This window comes from Lissotriton helveticus, chromosome 8, assembly GCF_964261635.1.
Source record: "Lissotriton helveticus chromosome 8, aLisHel1.1, whole genome shotgun sequence".
NCBI lineage: Eukaryota > Metazoa > Chordata > Amphibia > Caudata > Salamandridae > Lissotriton > Lissotriton helveticus.
Window position 1 is genome coordinate 924,180,239 of NC_136069.1, and position 20,840 is coordinate 924,201,078.

The 20,840-nt window shown below is 45.0% G+C and overlaps 1 protein-coding gene across 1 annotated transcript in view; it reads right to left on the reverse strand.

The window, feature by feature from the left end:
• LOC144773827 (uncharacterized) overlaps positions 1-20,840 on the reverse strand; it is a 1,242,163-nt gene that overhangs the window by 643,770 nt on the left and 577,553 nt on the right. Inside the window, exon 5 of the mRNA XM_078658922.1 lies at positions 1,212-1,256. Coding sequence (XP_078515048.1) covers positions 1,212-1,256 — 45 coding nt within the window. The remainder of the gene's footprint in view (positions 1-1,211; positions 1,257-20,840) is intronic.

Consider the following 20,840-nt stretch of genomic DNA (forward strand, 5'->3'; position numbering starts at 1 on the left):
TCCTATGGGAGGGCAGGCCAGCCATACTACACGCACGCACTTTCACTCTGGGACACAGGGAAAAAGTGCGCAGAGACCCAAAAATCACTACACAGGGTCACAAATAAAAGCAAAAAGATTAGGGGTGAACCTGCCCTAAGGCCCAAGTCCAACAGGTGGTAATTCTATCACCACTTTTAAAGTTAAAGTGGGGATAATTCAGAGATAAATCCTAGCGAATATGCCCCAATGTTTCTTTTCCATGGACAACATGATGCTTAATTTACAGACAATCTTAGAATGCTGTGATAGTACATTGAATGCCTCCGTGGCCTTACCAATTGGAGCCATGATATGATTCTAGTTAGGACTTGTCCCTATATATTAAGTAATGGAAATTTGTACTAAATATTGAGGCATCTCAAGAGCACGACAGTTGGGAACAACATTATGCAAATCTGTGGGGCAAAGCTGAATAATGTATTGTTAGAAAGTGGATCGTTCTTCCTTTAACCTGATTGGTTCACTGCATGATTTGAAATAATTGTATTCATTTATGGATTTCTTTGTATTTTGGATTATGAAAGAAGCCACTTCCTAAGGGTGCTGGGCTCTTTCTTCATTAACATTTAGGAGGCGACTCCCATTTCAGTCTGACATTTGATGTATTTGTATAGAGTTTAACAATAATGTGTTTGCCTATCCTTTATTTTGCATTTTATTCTGAGCTTTATGCTATTATTTGATTTAAACGAATCATTGGCTGACTCCTATCCATTTATTTGACTTCTGTTATTATGTAATCCTTTGACAAACTTTCATGGGTTCATGTTAATATTTGTCTTGTGTTCATTGAAACACATAATGTTCTTTACATTCAATTCCGAATGTTATTGAATATCCAATTTAATTATTGACCAGGTATGTTTGAGGAGCAGCAAAATCCTTAGGGGATTAACGCCACTCCTGGTTTTAATTCGACTCATGAAGAAAAAGAGGCAACAGTATTGAGATACTCATATGCATTAATTTTCATTCACATCCATGCCTAAATCGTCTGCTTCAAGCACAGACCACAAGGTGATGAGGATGCAAGTCAGACTGACCGCTTAGATGCAACATCACATTTACCATCCAGAATTTCTCTTTTTACAACTTTAAAGTTTAGAGGCTGGGGCCATTCTCTTTGGGTAGCAACACATTCAGCAAGAAAATACAGCAACAGAGCTTACCCAGCCTTGGTTATTCTCCAGCTTTTGAATTTCAGATTTTTCAAGCTGTTTGCAAAAACACAATCACAGGCAAATTAGACAAAAATAGTACATTTGCAGCTAAATGTGCAAAACAGAAGAACTTTATACTGCCAATCCATTATTACTGCATGAGTGCTGCCAATATCTACTTTCTATTTTGAGAGATAGAAATCTGGGAGCATTTTCAAAATGTTTTAGCCTTTACAGAAAAGTAATAAATGGATGCATAATTGTTCAAGACAGTGGCAAGAAGACCTAAAATAACACTTACCTGCAATGTCATGACAGCTTTTTTTTGCTATAACCTTCATTACATTCTCAAAAGTTTTCATTTTGCCATGAGAGTAGAAGCCCCAAATTTAAACGGATGCTAGGTCATCTCCAGCGACCCAGCACAATACAAAAATACTTTATTATTAAATCATTTGAGTAAACAATTGCTATAGTAGTTTTCTGAGCTACATAAGATTATTCTTACATTTCATTTGTATTTCCTATACAATACAGTTATTTTTCTGTGAGATGTCTTCTGATGACAACAAAATGTGTACTTTGGAGGTCCAGTGACAGTGAATGAATATTGTATTTATTGCAGTTACTTAAAACCATTTGCAATGTAGCTTACATGCGTACACATTTTTTATAAACAAAAACTTGAATTGCTTAAGATTCATACATCAAAAAGAGTTCACTTTGGGCATTATTATTCTAAAAAGTAATATACTATTTGCTTGAATACAGTGGCAAAGTAAGCAAGGGACTCACGTCTGAGCATACCCTGCCACACTTATGGTGGCCGCTTTTGGCACTGGATTCAAGCAAGCCGGGCTGAAGACGGCTGGAATGCCAGAAACCGGTCCTCGGAAGCTTGTTTCCGGTCCAGGGAAGACATGGCTTGGCAGTTCGGGCTGGACTGTTCCCATGAGGCACAGGGTCAGACTGATTTGCATATAGCCATGTCTGAACTGGGCTGGCAGAGTGGGCTAAAGAACGGTGATGGATTAAACCCAGATCTTTTGACTGGGTGTGAGTGTTTGATTGATTCAGATGCTCCGTCCATCACCACCCCCTTTTGTACCGCTTTGGCCGCCATAAGTGTGGCAGGGTATGCTCAGACGTGAGTCCATTGTTTACTTTGCCACTGGATTCAAGCAAGCCGGGCTGAAGATGGCTGGAATGCCAGAAACCGGTCCTCGGAAGCTTGTTTCCAGTCCAGGGAAGACATGGCTTGGCAGTTCGGGCTGGACTGTTCTCATGAGGCACAGGGTCAGACTGATTTGCATATAGCCATGTCTGAACTGGGGTGGCAGAGTGGGCTAAAGAACGGTGATAGATTAAACCCAGGTCTTTTGACTGGGTGTGAGTGTTTGATTGATTCAGATGCTCCGTCCATCACCACCCCCTTTTGTACCGTCATTGAAAGACTGAACACAGTAGTAAGAATAACAAACACTAAGAGTATTCACATTTGGATCTGCAAACTCAAGAGCAAGAACCAAAGCACCAGCTCAGCCCGTTGGTTGGAACAGTCTCATAGCGCCTGTGTGTGCACTATGTTAGACTTGAATTCACCATTCACCATTGTACTAGCCACAATAGCGCAAGCCGCTGAATAAGCGTGTTTAGAGCCGGTGGCCGGTTGCGCCGTGCCTTCGGTGTAAATTATACTTTTATACTCCTCTAAAAGAATTAAAGGCAGAGGAGGAGGATAAAAATGTTCATATTGAAAGAACTCCTATGTCTGAAGAGCGGGATCAAAGATAAATATGACATCAGGAGACGTCACCAGGTTTTTGTGGTTATCACGTGTCAACAAGTACTTAGATTCAAGTAGATCAGACTGCAAAGACTGCAGTATAGCTGAATGTTCCGGAAGCCAGCTGGCAGGTGAAAATGTAGGTTGTATCAAAGCATAAAGAAGCTTGATACGCTGGGCATAATCGGGAAAGTAAGTCCTCCCAAAATTTTTAAATCCCAGCCAAGAAGTTTCTTCAGTGTAGGCGGAGACTGCAATCTTGCACATTTCTCAAGAAAGTGGGGGGCTAGGCCCCCACCTTCATTGTTCAGCTTGTAGCCCAAAAAGAGCACCGCATAGTAAGCGATGTGGGATTTGGCTTAGTTGAATTTGTAACCGTACTCGGCAAACATAAGTATGATGCTGCAGACAAGGAATAGATGCAGCCATAGTTCATTGTCCGTCAGAAAAATATCATCACTGTACGAGTATGCATCAGGGTCAATGCTGTCTAGCAAAGAGACAACTCGTGCAGCGAATACCCCAGGGCTATTCTTATATGGGGTGGGTGGCAAATTCCGTTCCACTCGCGGAACGTGCGGAATTTCGCCATTTTCGCGTTCCGCGCGGAATGCGAAAATGTCAAAACTTCCACAATCCGCGGCAGAACGGAAGCATCTCTTCATCATAATTGGCAGGGCAGAATTCTTTCTGGGACAGTACTCCTGTCACACAAATTAAACCTGAATAGGAAGCACTTACAGATAGAAATAAAGCAGGTCCCGAGTTGAAGCTCAAATTCAGTAAGGCATTGATCAGCCACCAAAAAATCATGAGCTTTGTCGAGGCTGGGCAGGTGTGCTTTCTCCCCATATCCACCCTCGAAAATTAACTGTGATGCTTGATGGAGGCCTTTGAATCCTTGACTTTCACGAGCGCAATCTCTGTGCAGTTCCTGTGACCAGGAGCTTCTTTCTCCTCGTCTGCTGCTCTGATTGGTCTCTGAACTTTTATAAGCACAAGAGGCATGTAAACTTGCATAGAAGCCCCGCCCCACACACTAGCGATGTGCACCGTTTTCCCGCCTTTACCCACTATGATGGACAGCTCACTCAAGGGACCCTGGCACCCTTCGGCGCGATGGCAAAAAGTTACACACACATTGTCACTGGAGACAACTCTTTGGCCCTTTATGCAGCTGTAGTGTAGGAAAAGCACTATACATTTACCCAAAGAGGTAGCACTTACTGATTAGCCAGTAGAAAGTACTCCAGTTGAGTAGAGCTATCGCACAAAATGGTGGCGTCTTCTTGGATAAATAAATGCAGGGCAGAATTCATTCTGGCACGATGCTCCTGTCACAAAAATTAAACCTGAACAGGAAGCACTTACAGATAGAAATAAAGCAGGTGCCCGAGTTGAAGCTCAAATTCAGTAATGCATTGATCAGCTCCCAAAAAAATCATGCAGCTTTGTCGAGGCTGGGCAGGTGTGCTTTCCCCCAGTATCTGCCCTCGAAAATTAACTGTGACGCTTGATGGAGGCCTTTGCATCCTTGACTTTCACAAATACAATCCCCGTGCAGTTCCTGTGACCAGGAACTTCTTTCTCCTCATCTGCTGCTCTGATCGGTCTCTGACCTTTTATAAACATAAGGGGCATGTGAACTCGCATAGAAGCCCCGCCTTTGGCCCCGCCGCACACACTAGCAGTGTGCACCGTCTTCCCACCCTTACTCACTAGGATGGACAGCTCTCTGACCTTTTATAAACACAAGAGAGGCATGTGAACTCACAAAGAAGCCCTGCCCCCGAACTCTCCACGAGCACGCGATATTCCGCATGTTCGTGGAGATTTTTTGCCGTTTGGCGATATTTTGCGAAAGGCAATTCCGCAAATTTCACCCATCCCTAATTCTTTTACCCCCTTAGGCAAATGCCTACTGTTTTTTGTTTTCCACTGTCCATACATGCTGTCCATTGACTGCATTCAGTAGCCAGATTACGACTATAGAAGCCATTGAAAATATCAAGTGTTGTTTTCTTATGAACAAGGCTGTCTATAAGTGCAGAGCTATGAGTATTCTGTACCACAAATGTGCGACAATGAGAATTCAAATGTCGGTAATCCAACACAATTCGATAAGACCCATCAGGTTTGGCTACTGTAAAAAGAGGATTATTCATCGGTGACACACATGTCTCAATCACACCTTGATACGCCAACTCAGTCAGAACATCATAAACGGGGGCTTTAGCCTCCCGCCGGATGGGATATTGGAGTTGAGGCTGTGGCATAGAACGTAATGGTATCGCATGTGCCAGATAATCTTTATCCCAGCCCACTTTGTTGTGGTACACCGCCAGTGCAAGGGCCAAAGCCCACTCAAATGCAAAAGCTTTCACATGCTCCTCAGGGACATAAGGCGAAAAACTCAGACGTATCACGTCCTCCAATCTAGATGCGGCTAGAACAAACATTGGAGTCCAATCTGCCTCTACCAACAAAATGTTGTAAGAAGAGGTTAGATTTGCCCCAAAAACCCCAGTGATCACACGCTCTATGTCACCTTCAATTTGAAAGACAATGTTATACAATCTATCTGTGGGGGCACCTCGGTGTCTGCTGTTTCTACTGTAATTAAAGTTTTAGTTGCTGTCACCTCCAGACAAAGAAACAGTGCCTCCTGCACTATGGTAACTTCCGCTGAGCTGTCGAGCAGAATCACTGCACAAGTCCAATCCAGTAGTTGGGTTCTCACCGTCTGAGGCATATCTTGCTGTCAAAGCGGCAACCTTCTTCTTTTGAAATGGTGGACGAAACCGAGGCAGCTCCTCTTGTTTGGCTTTAACTTCAAACTGTCGAGGTTGATCCCGTCCCTGTTGCATCAATGGCCCTTTGCCACGACCTTGGCAGTCTCCAGCACCGAGTTGTGAGCCCGATGTGTCCAGTAAAGAATGAGGAGAGCGTTGTTTAGGGACTTGAAATCTATCAGGTGCCAAGTTTAGCGCGATCGCACAAATCATAAGTACGTTCAGAAGTCTCAGGGGTCGGTGAACCAACACGCGACCCCTGCTTCTGTTGCTGCTGCCCCTTATTTATTTTTTTTTTTTTTTAAATAATGGTTTTCTATCCTTATCAGATTGGGTTTTCGGCTTTTGGGGCTGTGTCTGCGCTTGAGAAAAGTGCTTAACCCCTAGACTATTGCGCCCTATAGTTTTGTAAGCTTTTGCAATAATTTTCGGCAATTCTCGTGGTTTGTCTATGTCAGCCACGGTCTCCAGGCAGTTAGCCACCTGAAAGCTCATGGCATCCCCCTTAACATTAGCAAGAATCATATCAGCCACCTTGTTGAACACACCCACCAGTCGTAAACCCATTTCCACAGCCACTTCGGCTGCGTGCTCATCTTGAGCACGCTTAATCACAGACGGGAGGATATTAAAGGAAGGGGTGCCGCAGCACTTTGAATACACCACTACAAATACTTTACCCCAAGTAGTACAGTCAGCTAAGTCAGGAGCCAGGTCTTTAGGTAAGCTCACTGTCAAAATCCTGTGTTTTTCCACAGGAGTAGTATTGGGAAAGACTGCTTCGAGTTCCCCAAGCTTTTCAGCAAGCCAATAAGGAAACTCATCCTTATTCAGGGGACGCTAGCCCATTACAGAATTAATCATAACGGGACTGATGCTCACCGCAGCAGGCCATGCCTTTTGCGCAGCAGCCCCAGGCGGTCCCGCCTGGAAATTGCGTGAAACAAAGTGAATAACAGCTCTATGAACGTACATCAATTAAGTTTGCAACATGCAACGCTCTGCAAGTGTAGCAGTAGCAGCATAACGCAGGCGTGGAGTATATCCAGCCAAAAAAGGGCCATGTGGCCCCATCAGTCGATAAGGGGCCCAAACTGACCGGGGTTATTGGGTGAGGAAGGGCGCCATTGAACCACATTTGGTGTTGCCAAGCTGTGCGGTGAACTTCAAGAGACATGTAAGGGAGATAGGCTACAGGCCATGGGGTGGTATTATTCACCATCCTTAGCCCTCTGGTTAAGAAGACTCTGAGAGAGGAGCAATTAACTAGGATGTGCAGGGCATGGAAAAATATTGACGGTACAGCCCTGGAGGATCTGCTGACAGCCTCTAGGCCTGTCATGCACATTGACGTGAATGAAGCCACCTCCGAGTACACGGAGTGGCTCGATAGGGCTTGTCATAGGTTAGCTCCGCCTAAGCTGTGCCGGCCCACCAGGCAGGCTCCTTAGGCCCCATGGTACTCAGTCGAGCTCAGAGAAGCAAAAGCAACATGCAAAAAGTTAGAACGTATCTGGCGAGTAAACTATTATGAGCCCAATAAAGAAAGACTAAAAATCAGCCTAAGGGCATATAAGGACAGTATTAGAAAGGCCAAGACTGCCTACTATACGGACCGCATCGAGAAGGCCAAGAATTCAGCCAAAGAACTTTTCGATACCGTGGTCAGTTTAACCTCCCCTAAATCGGTGATGGGACCTTCCAACATCGAACTGTGTGAATCATTGGCTAACTTTTTCCTGACTAAAGTTCAAGCAATTTTCACCACACATGAACAACAGGTGGCCCTCAGTCTTGCGGAGGGGTCCCAGAGGGCATTTACTGCCGGATCCAGAGAGGAAAAATTCTTGGCCTTCAAGCCAGTAAATTCAGGTGATGTTGTAAAACTACTGATGGCAACTAAATCAGGCTCACCTCAGGATCCCTGCCCGACGTCAATTGCAAAACTGGCAGCTGTCCCTATTGCGGACTCTTTAGCCAGTATTTTCAATTTGATGTTTGAGAAGGGCGATTTTCCCCCAGTGTGGAAGCGGGCATCCATCCGCCCACTACTTAAGAAACCATCGCTGGATATCACGGACTCTAACAGCTACAGGCCAATTGCCAGATTACCTCTGCCGGCAAAACTTATAGAAAAAATTATGAACTCCCAGCTCTGTTCCTTTCTACGTAACTCGAAGGGTCTAGACCCGGCCCAACATGGGTTTAGGGAAGGTCATAGCACCGAGACCGCCCTGATCAAGTCCACAGAGGAAGTCCGGAAGGTGCTTGACGAGGGGGGCCAAGCAGTGCTGATCTTACCTGATCTGTCAGCAGCCTTCGATACGGTTCACCATGCTATGCTGGTGGACCGATTGGAGGGCTGCGGGATCCAGGGGCAAGCACTCAACATTCTGAAGGCCTTCCTGAAAGACAGGGTACAAGTGGTGGCTATGGGGGACTTCGAATGAAGACTTTTCGAACTCCCCGGGGGGGTCCCTCAGGGATCCTCCCTTAGCCCCACTTTATTCAATATCTATGTATCCTCCCTTGCCCCAGTAATTCGATCCTTCGGGTTCGAGCTAACATCCTACGCAGATGACACCCAGATTGTGGTCTCGGTGCTTCCAGGGAAAGCACTGGGGGTGGCAGCTAGGTTTCAGGACTGTATGTCTGCAGTCAGTTCCTGGATGGCAAAAAGCTGTTTAAAATTAAATTCCTCCAAGACCGAGGTGCTTATTTTTGGGTCAAACACAAACCTTTGGAGTTCCAAGTGGTGGCCTACAGATATGGGCTCTCCGCCATCTCCAGCTCAAAAGGTGAAGAATCTTGGAGTCATTATAGACAATCAACTTACCTTCAAACCCCAGGTCAAGGCACTGACTTCTTCCATACACTGGATTTTGAAAACCATCAGGACGGTTCTCCCCTTCCTACCAGAGGGAAGCAGAAGGACGGTGGTGACGGCACTCGTTCTTTTGCGCCTTGATTACTGTTACAGCCTCTTTTTAGAGGCTCAACAGGGGGTGTTGAATAAACTTCAGGTCCTACAAAACGCGGCTGCCCGCCTGATCGGGGGCCTGTCCAAGTTTTCATCGGTCACTAAGGAACTGGAGAAGTTGCATTGGCTCCCGATGCGAAAGAGGATTTTATTTAAAACCCTCTGCATTGTCTTCAAGGCACTGCATGGTCTGGGCCCGGCGTTTCTTCAGGATCATTTCCAGTGGTACAGACCAGGGAGACAACTTAGGTCTGCCACTATGGGACTGATTAAAACAACTCGGATCAAGAACGCACGCTGGGGGGGCAGGAGCTTTGTTGGGGGAGCAGCAAAGGCATGGAACTCCCTCCCCCTGTCCCTTAAACTAAATACAAATCTGTTAGCTTTTAGGAGGAAAAACCTTAAAACATTGCTCTTTACCCTTTAGCCCGGGAGTCTGAACCTCAGGGAGTTACCACTTTCAGCACCAGGACACCGATTGGTTTTTGTGCGCTCTATAAGTGCTATAAATAAATAAATAAATAAGGAAGGAAGGGCCATGGCAGAATATTTGTGAAGCAGATTATCCATTCCGTCAACTGCAGAAATGTGACCCAAAAACAAATACCCCGAAAGGATATGCTGCATTAGCCTCAACTACAAAGATGAGCGCAACCCCAGCATCAGGGACTCCATGCTGAGTCAAATAGTCTTTGACTGCAGCTCTGTTAGGCGGCGGAACAGGTACTGCCGCCATGATCAAGAAAATATAGATCAACAACTTACGCGTGAGAGCATGATAGTGAGTCTAACAAGTAAAGGAATAGACCTTTTAAAATACAAGCTTGAAAAACCCATAAAAATTCACAATATAGGACAATAGACCGTCACGACTCTCTCGGGAAACAGAAGTGAAGGTATTGTGGACAAGCACAAGCACTACTCAAGTGTCTTGCAGATAAGAACCAGACCAAACGTTGACAGCACCATGTTGCAGGGTTTCTGCACATATACAGAACTATGCACAGGAAACCAGGACCTCGGTGTATAGTGGTGTACCAACCTATCACCTTAGTGCCCACAATCCCAAAAACAATTAGCTATAGTGTCTCATTCGTTCTCTGACATAATAACGAAGCTACCAATGATTAGACAACCCAGAACACAACACTCCCGACTCTCTCAGGAATCACGGTAGCAAGACAACTCTTTCGCTCACTCACTCATACTTGTCCACAATAAGAGTAATCAGAGTCACGGTATAGTTCAGAATGCTTATTTTAACTAACATACTCTATGGTGCAGTACACGTGCCATTACCAGCAACAATATGCATAAACACAACACCGTTAGTATTGTTACAATTCCATAAAATGCAAAAGGGGATGTCATTTTATGAAGACAATGGAAAAGGATTATAGGACCTAACCATCCTCCCAGTGGTAAGAAATAGTTTATTATAAAAAAAACAGCTCTGGGCTTTGTCAGCAGACCCCATACCTCAAGGCCTAGATGAGAGGTTTACATCTCAGGACCAGCACAGCTCTTCTCTCTGGAAAGGTCTCTCTCCAAGTGTTCAGAATAACATGCAGTTCTGCAATATTAAATCACCTGACTTTCAGTAGTGCAGCTGTGTGTGTGTTATGTCTTGGTGTGAGGGACTGACCAAAACAGAATAACAAGGGGCATTGTTTATCAACCTTGTACATCATGTAACAGCAGAGAACGCGAAAAGCAGACAGTTCTCATGTGGAAGGCAAAAACAAAGTCTTGCAAAACAAATGCATGTAGTAACATGCGCAAAAGCAGCCTCATGGCAGTGAAGCTCATGCTAACTTAGCAATGTCGACTATGAACCTACAAACCATACAACACTTTCTGAAGTTGAGGTGCTTGTAATGGGTCTCCTTTATCTGACATGCCCTAGCAGAAATACAAGTCCTATCATAAATTTGCCCACTCCTTGTTTGTAATAGTCTTACCCAATTCCTTTTCCTATCTTTTCTCAGCCAGGGCTTTGCTGGCGTCTTGGAAAATTCTATATATGGTGGACATTGTATGTTTATTAGTTTGGGTGCTCGTGAGCCACTTCTCGAATGCTGTCAGTGGTCCAGTAGCACTCTCTCCTACATCAGGGTGGAGGGTCCAGAGTTGCACCTGCAAAAAAGCGAAGCATTTGCTCTCATATAAATGGTACAAATGCTTAAGATCCTTGAACAATAATACTTACCCATTTGTATACAGGAATCTCACCATGACACATGCAATCTCAGAATTAAAGCAAATTATAGTAAACGGAGAAGGAGAAGTGGTGAGGCCCTCTATTTCGTCCCTCACCCAATGCCCCAAATGTGGTTCTTATAATAGGAGGAGAATACAGGCCCCAGGGTCTGTGTCCTCAATGTAACCATGGAATTTGTGAAGTGGCCACTGTAGCTATCAAATGGTCTATGCTGCTCTATTGTTTATCAGTTTCCATATTTCCCAAATCTGCAAAGTATCTCAATACAGAGGCTGGGTGGTAATTAAGAATGTGTTGAACCTCCAAGCCCCCAGTGAGTGGTGTTCAACAGGTATGTTTAGTCAATATTCTACATGTCTTATTGGATCATATATAAGAATTTATCACCAATTGAAATTGGGTTATGTAATCTTTCACACCCCTAACTGGGAGGGCTTGAAATAGTTAAAGGGTTCTCTGGAGAACATTTGTTTTGACAATAGCTATTCTACCTAGCCAGGAGAAGAGTTGAAGTTTACACCTTGCCAAGTCTCGTTTAAGCTCTTTAAGCAAAGCAGAATAGTTAGAACGAACAACTTTAGCAATGGAAGAGCATAACTTAACCTCTCAGTAAGTGCTCAGCTTTAAATCAAATTGGATTGGCAGGGTCACTCCAAGTTGCCGTAGTAGTGGGTGCAGCAACAGTGCCTTTGTTTTCCCCAGGTTCATTTTAAACCTATTTTGCTACACGTCTTAAGTGGGACAACTCAGTAAGTAAATGAGTGCTTATATGCATCTGTAGGCCTCTCTCAAATGGCAGCCCTATGTTCCTTGACCCAAAGTCAACAAACTGGCTATAATATGTGCAGCTGGTGAAGGGTCTTTCACCTTTTGCAATGCTTCAACTAAACTCTTTTGGCCTGGATGAATCTTCTTAGCCTCCCTTTTTTACTGAATTTAACCCCAAATTTCGTTTTTTGCCTGTATCCTTACTTAGAAATTTAGGAATTTCTCTGGTCCTTACATTTCACTTTGGAGCCAGTCTGTTAAAGTTTTCTCTCTCTTTCTGGCTTAGAGGCATGCTACTCTAGTCCTTTGTTAGCTAGCCACTTGTAAGCCAACATTGCAAGCTTCTGTGAATCCCTATAACTTAAATCAGGTATATTATAGTGCAAGTGGGGAGAACACTCCTCCTTCAGTCACTCTATAACCACAGACTGGTTAAGTTCATGAAAATCTTTGGCCTCCATATCTCTCAAACACTCATTCCAATAGCGCAACGAGCCATCAATCTCTCAAAGAAGCTCTCTCACTTTCTTTGGAAATCAGAGCTGGCTTCATTTATTTATCGCTCATTTACTCAACTTCAATGATTTTTTTCTCCCACTGACTAGCGCTCCTCCTGTGGACAAGTGATTCATTAAAGGTGCTGCCTTATTCACATCATCGAAAACCTAAGCTCTACAAGAGATCTTAAAACTCAAAAACCACTCTAAAATATATTGACTTTCCACATACATGGATATAGACTCTGCTGAAAGCTTTGCAGGTACACCTGCAGAGTTGGACATGGAATTACTTTTCCAAGATGTAGCTGTCTCTGGTACCATTCTGAGTTTTTTTCTCTCTAACAATGTTTCCTCTGCAATTCTCTTTTTCTGGCCTTTATAGTTCATTTTCCTGTCTTTTCTTTTCTATTTCCTTATCCTCTTTCTCTCTCCCTTTACTTATCCCAGGAGCCCATTCCTCCTGTCTCCCTCGCTTCATCTTGTTCCCGGTGAGCTAATCTCAACATCTTAATTTGAACTCTGCAATATTCTTCTCTTCCTCAGGTGTGGGTTCTGGAGTGCCAACTGCAAGTTCAAGGTATAAGTCAGACTTAACTCATCCAAAAGAATAACTCTTAGAGTTAGTGGCAGTGGTCCATTAAGAATTGGGGTTATGGAGTATGTTTCAGGGAAATACAGGATGGCAAATTTAGGAACCAAACAGGGTGTTAATGGGGAATGCCTTTGCAAAGAGAGCCTATAACCACTGGACTCCATTCTTGGGTTCCTGTCACAGTACTAACCCCAGAGCCTATCACATTCTCTTCTGTACCACCAGTTTCTGTAACTAGTCTTCAATAAAACTGTACAGAATTTCCTTATGCTTGTTTCTGAAACCCCTCATCCCTTTCCCCAAACACAGACCCCTCAAATGTTGCAAGCACGAGTGTTAAAGTCTACTCCCACCAACCCTGTATCTCCCATTCTACTGTGCAGGTAGTGCTGTGTTCAAGATGAACTTACACAGTTCTGTTCAAGAAAGTTGGAACTGAAACGTGCAAATCTCACTGCTAGCTAACTGTGAGAAGGTGGCCTGGTATATGATGTCCATTATTCTAGGGGCCACCTTGCACCAGTCCAAATGACCCTTATTGATGGTGATTGTAAAGTCAACCTTATAGAAAGCTATCACAGTGGTAGATGTGGAGAGCAGCCTTCAGGCTAAGACTTAGAGGCGAGTTAAGCAAGTTGTTCTTCCAGTCTATAATCTCTTGAATGATCAAATGAAAGTACACCACACAAGGTATATATCAAATATATATGTATTTATTCTAAACACAACCCCTCTGGCCTCTTTATGAGGCTAGAGGTAAAAGTACAATACAAGGAACTTAATTAGCATACGATAAGTTGACAGTATACGTTTTGCCCTAGGGGCCTCACAAACCATATACTCAAATAGTGGTATAAGAACCACGTGAGGGATAGAAGCTAGGCCTAGGGCCTGTAGAACTGCTGGGGCAACCAGGAACCCCCCCAAGGTAGGGACGCCGGAGGCCCACTGGGGACGCGTGCAGTGTCTGAACACAGCCGCGGATCATCATTGACTTCTAATAGAAAACTAAAAAGTTACAGTTTTACAATTTAAAAACACTTAGAGATGAGTTGCGAGGGAACCATTTTAGAGTTAGACACTTAGAGAGTCAAGAGCCATGGGAGCACTGGAGTACTCTTGTTACCTCACCCAGGGAAGCTGGGTGCATTGGTGGTTTTTGGTGTCGGGTTTCCTCGACGATTCCTATGGAGAGCTGCGAAGAAGTGCTGAAAGCAACCAGAGGAAAAGTGTACAGGTGGATCCAAGGGTGGATCGAAGATCTGAAGAATCTGAAAGCAGAGGGGACAGAGTCTGGGTCACTTGCCAGTGACCAGGATGGCGTCAGGAAGGTGCCAGGCGATGTTGGGTGCTTTGAGGTGAAAGAGGTGAAGCTTGACTCTTCAGCCAAGAGGTCCAGGAGGCATTGACGTTGACCAGGAGCTGGATTCAATCTGTCCCACAAAGGATGTCGAGTGCTGCAGCATCAGAATCCGGATTGGACTCACTAAGCCTTGGCAACAGCAACCCACGCAAGATGACAAGATTGGCTTCTGAGCAAACCAGCGAGGTCTGAGGGACTCCTCCTTTGGATGGGGAGTAAGCGCACATCTGGAGCAACCGGAAAAGCTCAAGAAGTAAAGGATTGTCCTTCGTGGGGACCCACTAGCCAACAGACTAGGGATTGCAAAGGAGCCTCGAGCTGACATGCACAAAGCGGGCCCACGGAACACTCATGGAGTGTAGGCCTCTGAGCTTCAGTGCAAAAGGTGCTTGGGGCAGGGGCTTCAAGTACCCCAATGCACAACTTCAGGAAACTTCGGGAATTAAGTGCAGTGGCAAAAATGTAGGATGTCCAGGGTTCTGGTCCCACGTCTCTCGTGTCAGTTAGGGGTCTCAGCTTTGATAGGAGCTCGGGTCAGCTTCAGGGATGTGTAGAAGTCAATGTCCTGTGTTGCAGATTCTTTGGGATCTGGCTGGAGCCTCGAAAATGCAGACCGGCAAAGATGCTTTTGGTACCTGTTTTAACAGGGTGGTCACTCCTTGACCACAAGGGAGATTTCTTCCGTCTTCCAGTCGTTATGAAATGTTGAAGGTCCAAGAGTTCTGTATCAGAGTTTCATCCAGGGTAATCTAAAGACCTAGTGACTGGGTTCCTATTCTTATAGTAAGTTTAGGGGATGGACTAACTCTATGGCCCCACCTATGGAAGGGCCAGGGGAGGGAGTGGTTACACCCCTTCCCCTTTGTCCAGTTTTGCGCCAGGCCCCTGCAGCCGGTTTGAACTGGGGTATGCACAGGGACACCTTGTGTGCCCCAGGCACTGTCTGGAAAGCATTCACTGAATGCAACCCACCCAGCCCCAAAACACTAAAGCCTGTCATGGGAGGTGCTGACACCTCCCGGGACAGGAACCCTATTGCCCAGGCCTCCCCTGCCGGAGTAATCCCCAGCAGCAGGAAGTCAGACTCGTGTCTGTAGCAGTAGCATCTATTTTGTGTTGCTGGGGCTCTTTTAAACTTTCACCAGGTGTACCAGTGTATACATGTCTTCTCCCTCTAGAAGGGTGGAATGCTACCACCGCCGCCAGAACTGGTGGGGGGTAGTATTCCACAGTGTTTGACACCAAACACGACATGTTTTGATAAAGCCAAACCAAAGTTAACATTAACCGCGAGGATTATAATGCCCTTAAGAGTATATGGTATGGCTATATAACAGAACACATCAAACAACAGAGGAGCAACCAAAGTCACATATAAATTACTGATAGCCCAACACAAAGTAAAGCCAAAAGTAAAAATAAATAAATAAAGAGAGAGTAGGGTTAGTGAGAGTACCTGTGAGAAAAGAACCCTCAGGTACCAACAGAAGTTAGTAACCCTTTGTCATCATTGGGTTCTGGTAGAAGGTAAGTGCAATTAGTGCCCAAACAAGTGCATAAGTGAATTAAAACAAGGTATATCTGGTCCCCAGTCAAGATTTATAATAAGGGGCCAGTACTACCATCAAAATAAAAATAAAAACTGTGCAGTGGACACTAGGTGGTTAAGTGAATTTGAACCACCGTGTCCTGAGAGAAATAATCAGGTGGTCAACATGTTTCTGCTCTCGTGAGCTAATTACGCTCAGCATTCATCAGGACCAAGTATATTCCAGCTCGTGGTTCGCGCACCCTAAGGCGCAAACCCCCGAAGTGGAAAAAGGTAACAAACAAATATTTCTTCGTTTTGTAATAACTCATGGTACTGCTGTGGAATGGAACTGCTTTAAATTGCCATAGGCTCCAATTAGGAGTATGTAGTAAGGTTGCCTTCTAGGCTCATGGCAGGGGAGTCTTCACGCCAAGAGTCTTTTTGTCCTGGCGACCGCCCGTGATTAAACCTAATCTTTACACATCCACGGCCCGAACGTCGGGGATGTGTAAAGATTAGGTTTAATCTAAATACTACAAAATGAAATGAGGTCGGACGATACAGGGCTTTATCCCTAACTGTGATTTCAGTAAGTTCTTCGCCCCCGCCTCATGGATCCCTCCCCAATGGGTGAACCTATCAGTGTAGTCCCCTATATTTTAGCAGAGGAACGAATTAGGCAGAGATGACGTGAGCTCAGATATGGCTCTTACTCAAGGTAGCTCCACATGCCAAGTCAGTCAAATTGGCCACAGTCCAACTATCCTGAACCTGTCAAATAAATCACGCTGCTCAGTGTAAGCAGTGGAAGAAACGTATGTAGGGGCTTGTGAGATTTGGGGGTCTCTAGTTGGCAGGGGTAGGTACATTTGATCAAGTACCGGCCCTTGCTTCTAGTTAGGAAAAGGGGATACACTCCTGGATAACCCATGCTCACCCCCTTGGTAGCTTGGCAGGAGCAGACCGTCTTATCTCAGAGGCAGTGTGAAAAGCATGTGTTCTCTATCAGAAGTTGAGGAGCTTGTAATGGGTCTCCTTTTTTCTGACATGCCCTAGCAGAAATACAAGTTCTATCATAAATTTGCCCACTCCTTGTTTGTAATAGTCTTACCCAATTCCTTTTCCTATCTTTTCTCAGCCAGGGCTTTGCTGGCATCTTGGAAAATTCTATATATGGTGGACATTGTATGTTTATTAGTTTGGGTGCTCATGAGCCACTTCTCGAATGCTGTCGGTGGTCCAGTAGCACTCTCTCCTACATCAGGGTGGAGGGTCCAGAGTTGCACCTGCAAAAAAGCGAAGCATTTGCTCTCATATAAATGGTACAAATGCTTAAGATCCTTGAACAATAATACTTACCCATTTGTATACAGGAATCTCACCATGACACATGCAATCTCAGAATTAAAGCAAATTATAGTAAACGGGGAAGGAGAAGTGGTGAGGCCCTCTATTTCGTCCCTCACCCAATGCCCCTAATGTGGTTCTTATAATAGGAGGAGAATACAGGCCCCAGGGTCTGTGTCCTCAATGTAATCATGGAATTTGTGATGTGGCCACTGTAGCTATCAAATGGTCTATGCTGCTCTATTGTTTATCAGTTTCCATATTTCCCAAATCTGCAAAGTATCTCAATACAGAGGCTGGGTGGTAATTAAGAATGTGTTGAACCTCCAAGCCCCCAGTGAGTGGTGTTCAACAGGTATGTTTAGTCAATATTCTACATGTCTTATTGGATCATATATAAGAATTTATCGCCAATTGAAATTGGGTTATGTAATCTTTCACAACCCTAACTGGAAGGGCTTGAAATAGTTAAAGGGTTCTCTGGAGAACATTTGTTTTGACAATAGCTATTCTACCTAGCCAGGAGAAGAGTTGAAGTTTACACCTTGCCAAGTCTCGTTTAAGCTCTTTAAGCAAACCAGAATAGTTAGAATGAACAACTTTAGCAATGGAAGAGCATAACTTAACCTCTCAGTTATGTTATGTTATGTTATGTTATGTGGTTTTTATTAGGCGCGCAAATGCTCCAGCTAAGGAGCGTCTTGGCGCCAGACAAGGCAGCTACACAACACAACTAAATAAAACAGCACAGAACACACTAACTAAGGGAATAGAAATGTTTTTAAGGCGCGACGAAAAGAGAGCAAATCGCTCATGGCGCGAATTGCCGGGGGTAAGGAGTTCCACAGAGCAGCGGCCCGCACTCGAAATGAGCGACCACCGGCCCTGCTTCGCTTAAAGCGCGGTACCACTGCCAAATCGAGATCTGACGATCTTAAGGGTCGTGCTGGAATATAGTTGGCCATGAGGGTCGTGAGGATCATTGCCGGGGACCCCTTCAAGATCTTATGGGCGACGCAGAGGACCTTAAACTGAATCCGCTGCGCCACCGGGAGCCAGTGCAGAGCTCGAATGGTGCTGGAGGTGGGACAGAATCTTGGAAGGCCCACCACCGCTCTCGCTGCTGCATTCTGGATCCGCTGCAGGCGCCCTATCTCCGCTACATTCAGACCGGCCAGCAGAGAACTAGCATAATCCAATCTAGAGATAACGGTAGCTTGGATCATGAGTTGCCGGGTTGGGGCATCGAAGAACTTTAGCACAGGACGGAGCCCACGCAAGATGCCGAAGCAGCAAGCCGCCGTGCGTTTAGTGTGGCATGCAAACGTAAGGGAAGGGTCCAACCAAACCCCGAGGTTTTTAAGCTCGGCGACTGGGATGGGAGCGGAACCCAACTCCTCCGGCCACCAACTCTCTCCCCACAGTTCCGGTCGCCTACCAAATACCATCACCTCGGTCTTACTAGCGTTTAGCTGGAGACAATTGAGCGTCATCCAGCTAGCGACCGCCCTCAGTCCTTGTTGAAACCTAGGAGCGTCGACCTCCGCATCCCCGCTGATCGTGACCGCTAGCTGGGTGTCATCGGCATATGACACCATGGTCATACCCCATAGTTTGACAACCTCAGCTAGCGGCCTAACGTACAGATTGAACAGCGTAGGACTCAGCGAGGAGCCTTGGGGGACGCCCAGGTTCAACGGGTGGAATTTTGACTGAAAGGGTGGGACGGTCACGCTAAAGGCCCGGTTTGATAAGAACGACCGGAACCAGTCGAGCGCAATGCCGGAGACACCAGCATCCTCTAAACGCTGCAGAAGGATAGGGTGCGAGACGGTGTCAAAGGCAGCGCTTAGATCTAATAGCACCAGCGCTGCCGTTTGTCCCGCGTCAAGCACGGAGCGGAGGTGCTCCACCATATAAAGCAGAGCCGTCTCCGTGCTGTGACCTGCCCTAAACCCAAGTAAGTAAGTAAGTGCTCAGCTTTAAATCAAATGGGATTGGCAGGGTCACTCCAAGTTGCTGTAGTAGTGGGTGCAGCAACAGTGCCTTTGTTTTCCCCAGGTTCATTTTAAACCTATTTTCCTACACGTCTTAAGTGGGACAACTCAGTAAGTAAATGAGTGAAGTGAATAAGCTTTATTGTATAGTTAGTTAAAACCATTACAAAAAGTAGAAAAAGGAACAGCGGTTTAAAATGAATGATCAATGAGCATCCATGGTTTAAATTTAGCAACATTAAAAAAACAAGATTACATACAAGGGACATCAAGTGCCAAGTCAATTCAATTTTATATTGTCCATTTACTTGTTGAGGAACGGTGAGTAGAACTCATCTTCTGTTGACTACCAAAGAACAAGCGGCAGGTGGAAGACTTGCGTGATATTAAAAAGAGGGAACTAAATCTTATTTACTCTAAAATTAGCAGCATGATCTTTATCTTCATTGTTTTTTTTTTTTCTTTTTCAAACTTGTATGATAGTATCCCTTTTGTTCTCAAAGTTCGTGACAAGTTTGACTGATCTGCAGATTAATTGTGGATCCGCTGTACACAAGACTTGTATGACAGCGGAGCGGCAGGTACGTACTCTGTATTCAATTAACTTTGTCTTTAACCAATACCGTCGTTCCTGATCCAGTGCAGGACAGATGCAGAGTAGGTGGATAAAGTCTTGTTTTGCATCGCCACATAAATCACACTCCTTGGTGTCTGGTTTCCTCCAATCTGGTTTGTCTGCGTTTGTCGGCAGATTACCCATCCTTAAATTAAGATATTTCGTTTTGACATATGAGGAAAAGGAAAGACCAAGATAAGCTGCCGGTTTGAGCACTTTGTACGATTGAATTATCATCCAGGCATGTGATCGGTGACTAAGGATTGACTTGTCATTGATCAGCGAATGCCTGTTTGCAGCCTTTTTAATCGCTAGCTTGAATGATGATACCGGTAGCTTAGTTTGCCACAAGGATGTAAGTTCAGTAGTGTCGAGTGATAGTTTTAGATACTTAGCGTACTGAGAGTTGGAATTATTTTGCATTGCATCCCACGTGGCTTGGTTGATTCCTGTTTCCCTGGTCATCCAAATATCGTACCAGAATTTAATGGTCTCATACTTTTTTTGCAGTTCTTGGGATTTCAGGCCGAACTCCAGTCGGACCTGCGCAGGTGATGCATTGGACGGTAAGCTAAAAACCCGCTTGTAGACTCTAGTTTGGATTCGGTCTAGAAGCTGTGCACTTCTGCCATGATGTAACACACTGCCATAGCCTATTGTGGGTAACAGCTTGGCTTTGATGACTGTCAGAAGTGGATTAAAAAACGGGCCCTTTAGCTGTTTGGAGATGCTATTAAACGCATGTAGCAGGGCTATTCCTTTTTTTTCAATGGCATCGAAGTGCAGGGAAAAGTTGAGGCGACTGTCCAATTGTATTCCCAAATACTTGTAATTGCCCACCACTTCCAATTTTTTATTGTCTATCACAAAAACCGGCATAGTATTACGTCGACGGGTCAGTATCATGATCTTTGTTTTCTGGCTATTGATTTCGAGAAGATTGAGTTTTGTGTAATCTGCCAGTTCATGCAGGAGACGTTGCAGACCTATCTTTGTTTGACTTAGGAGCACCACATCGTCGGCGTAGGAGAGATGTGTCAGGCGTAGTGTTCCTAGCCGCGGTGGGTGAGCATAAGTGCTATCCAGCCTCGAGGTTAGATCTGCCATGAACAGATTAAAAAGATAAGGGGCCAACACACAGCCCT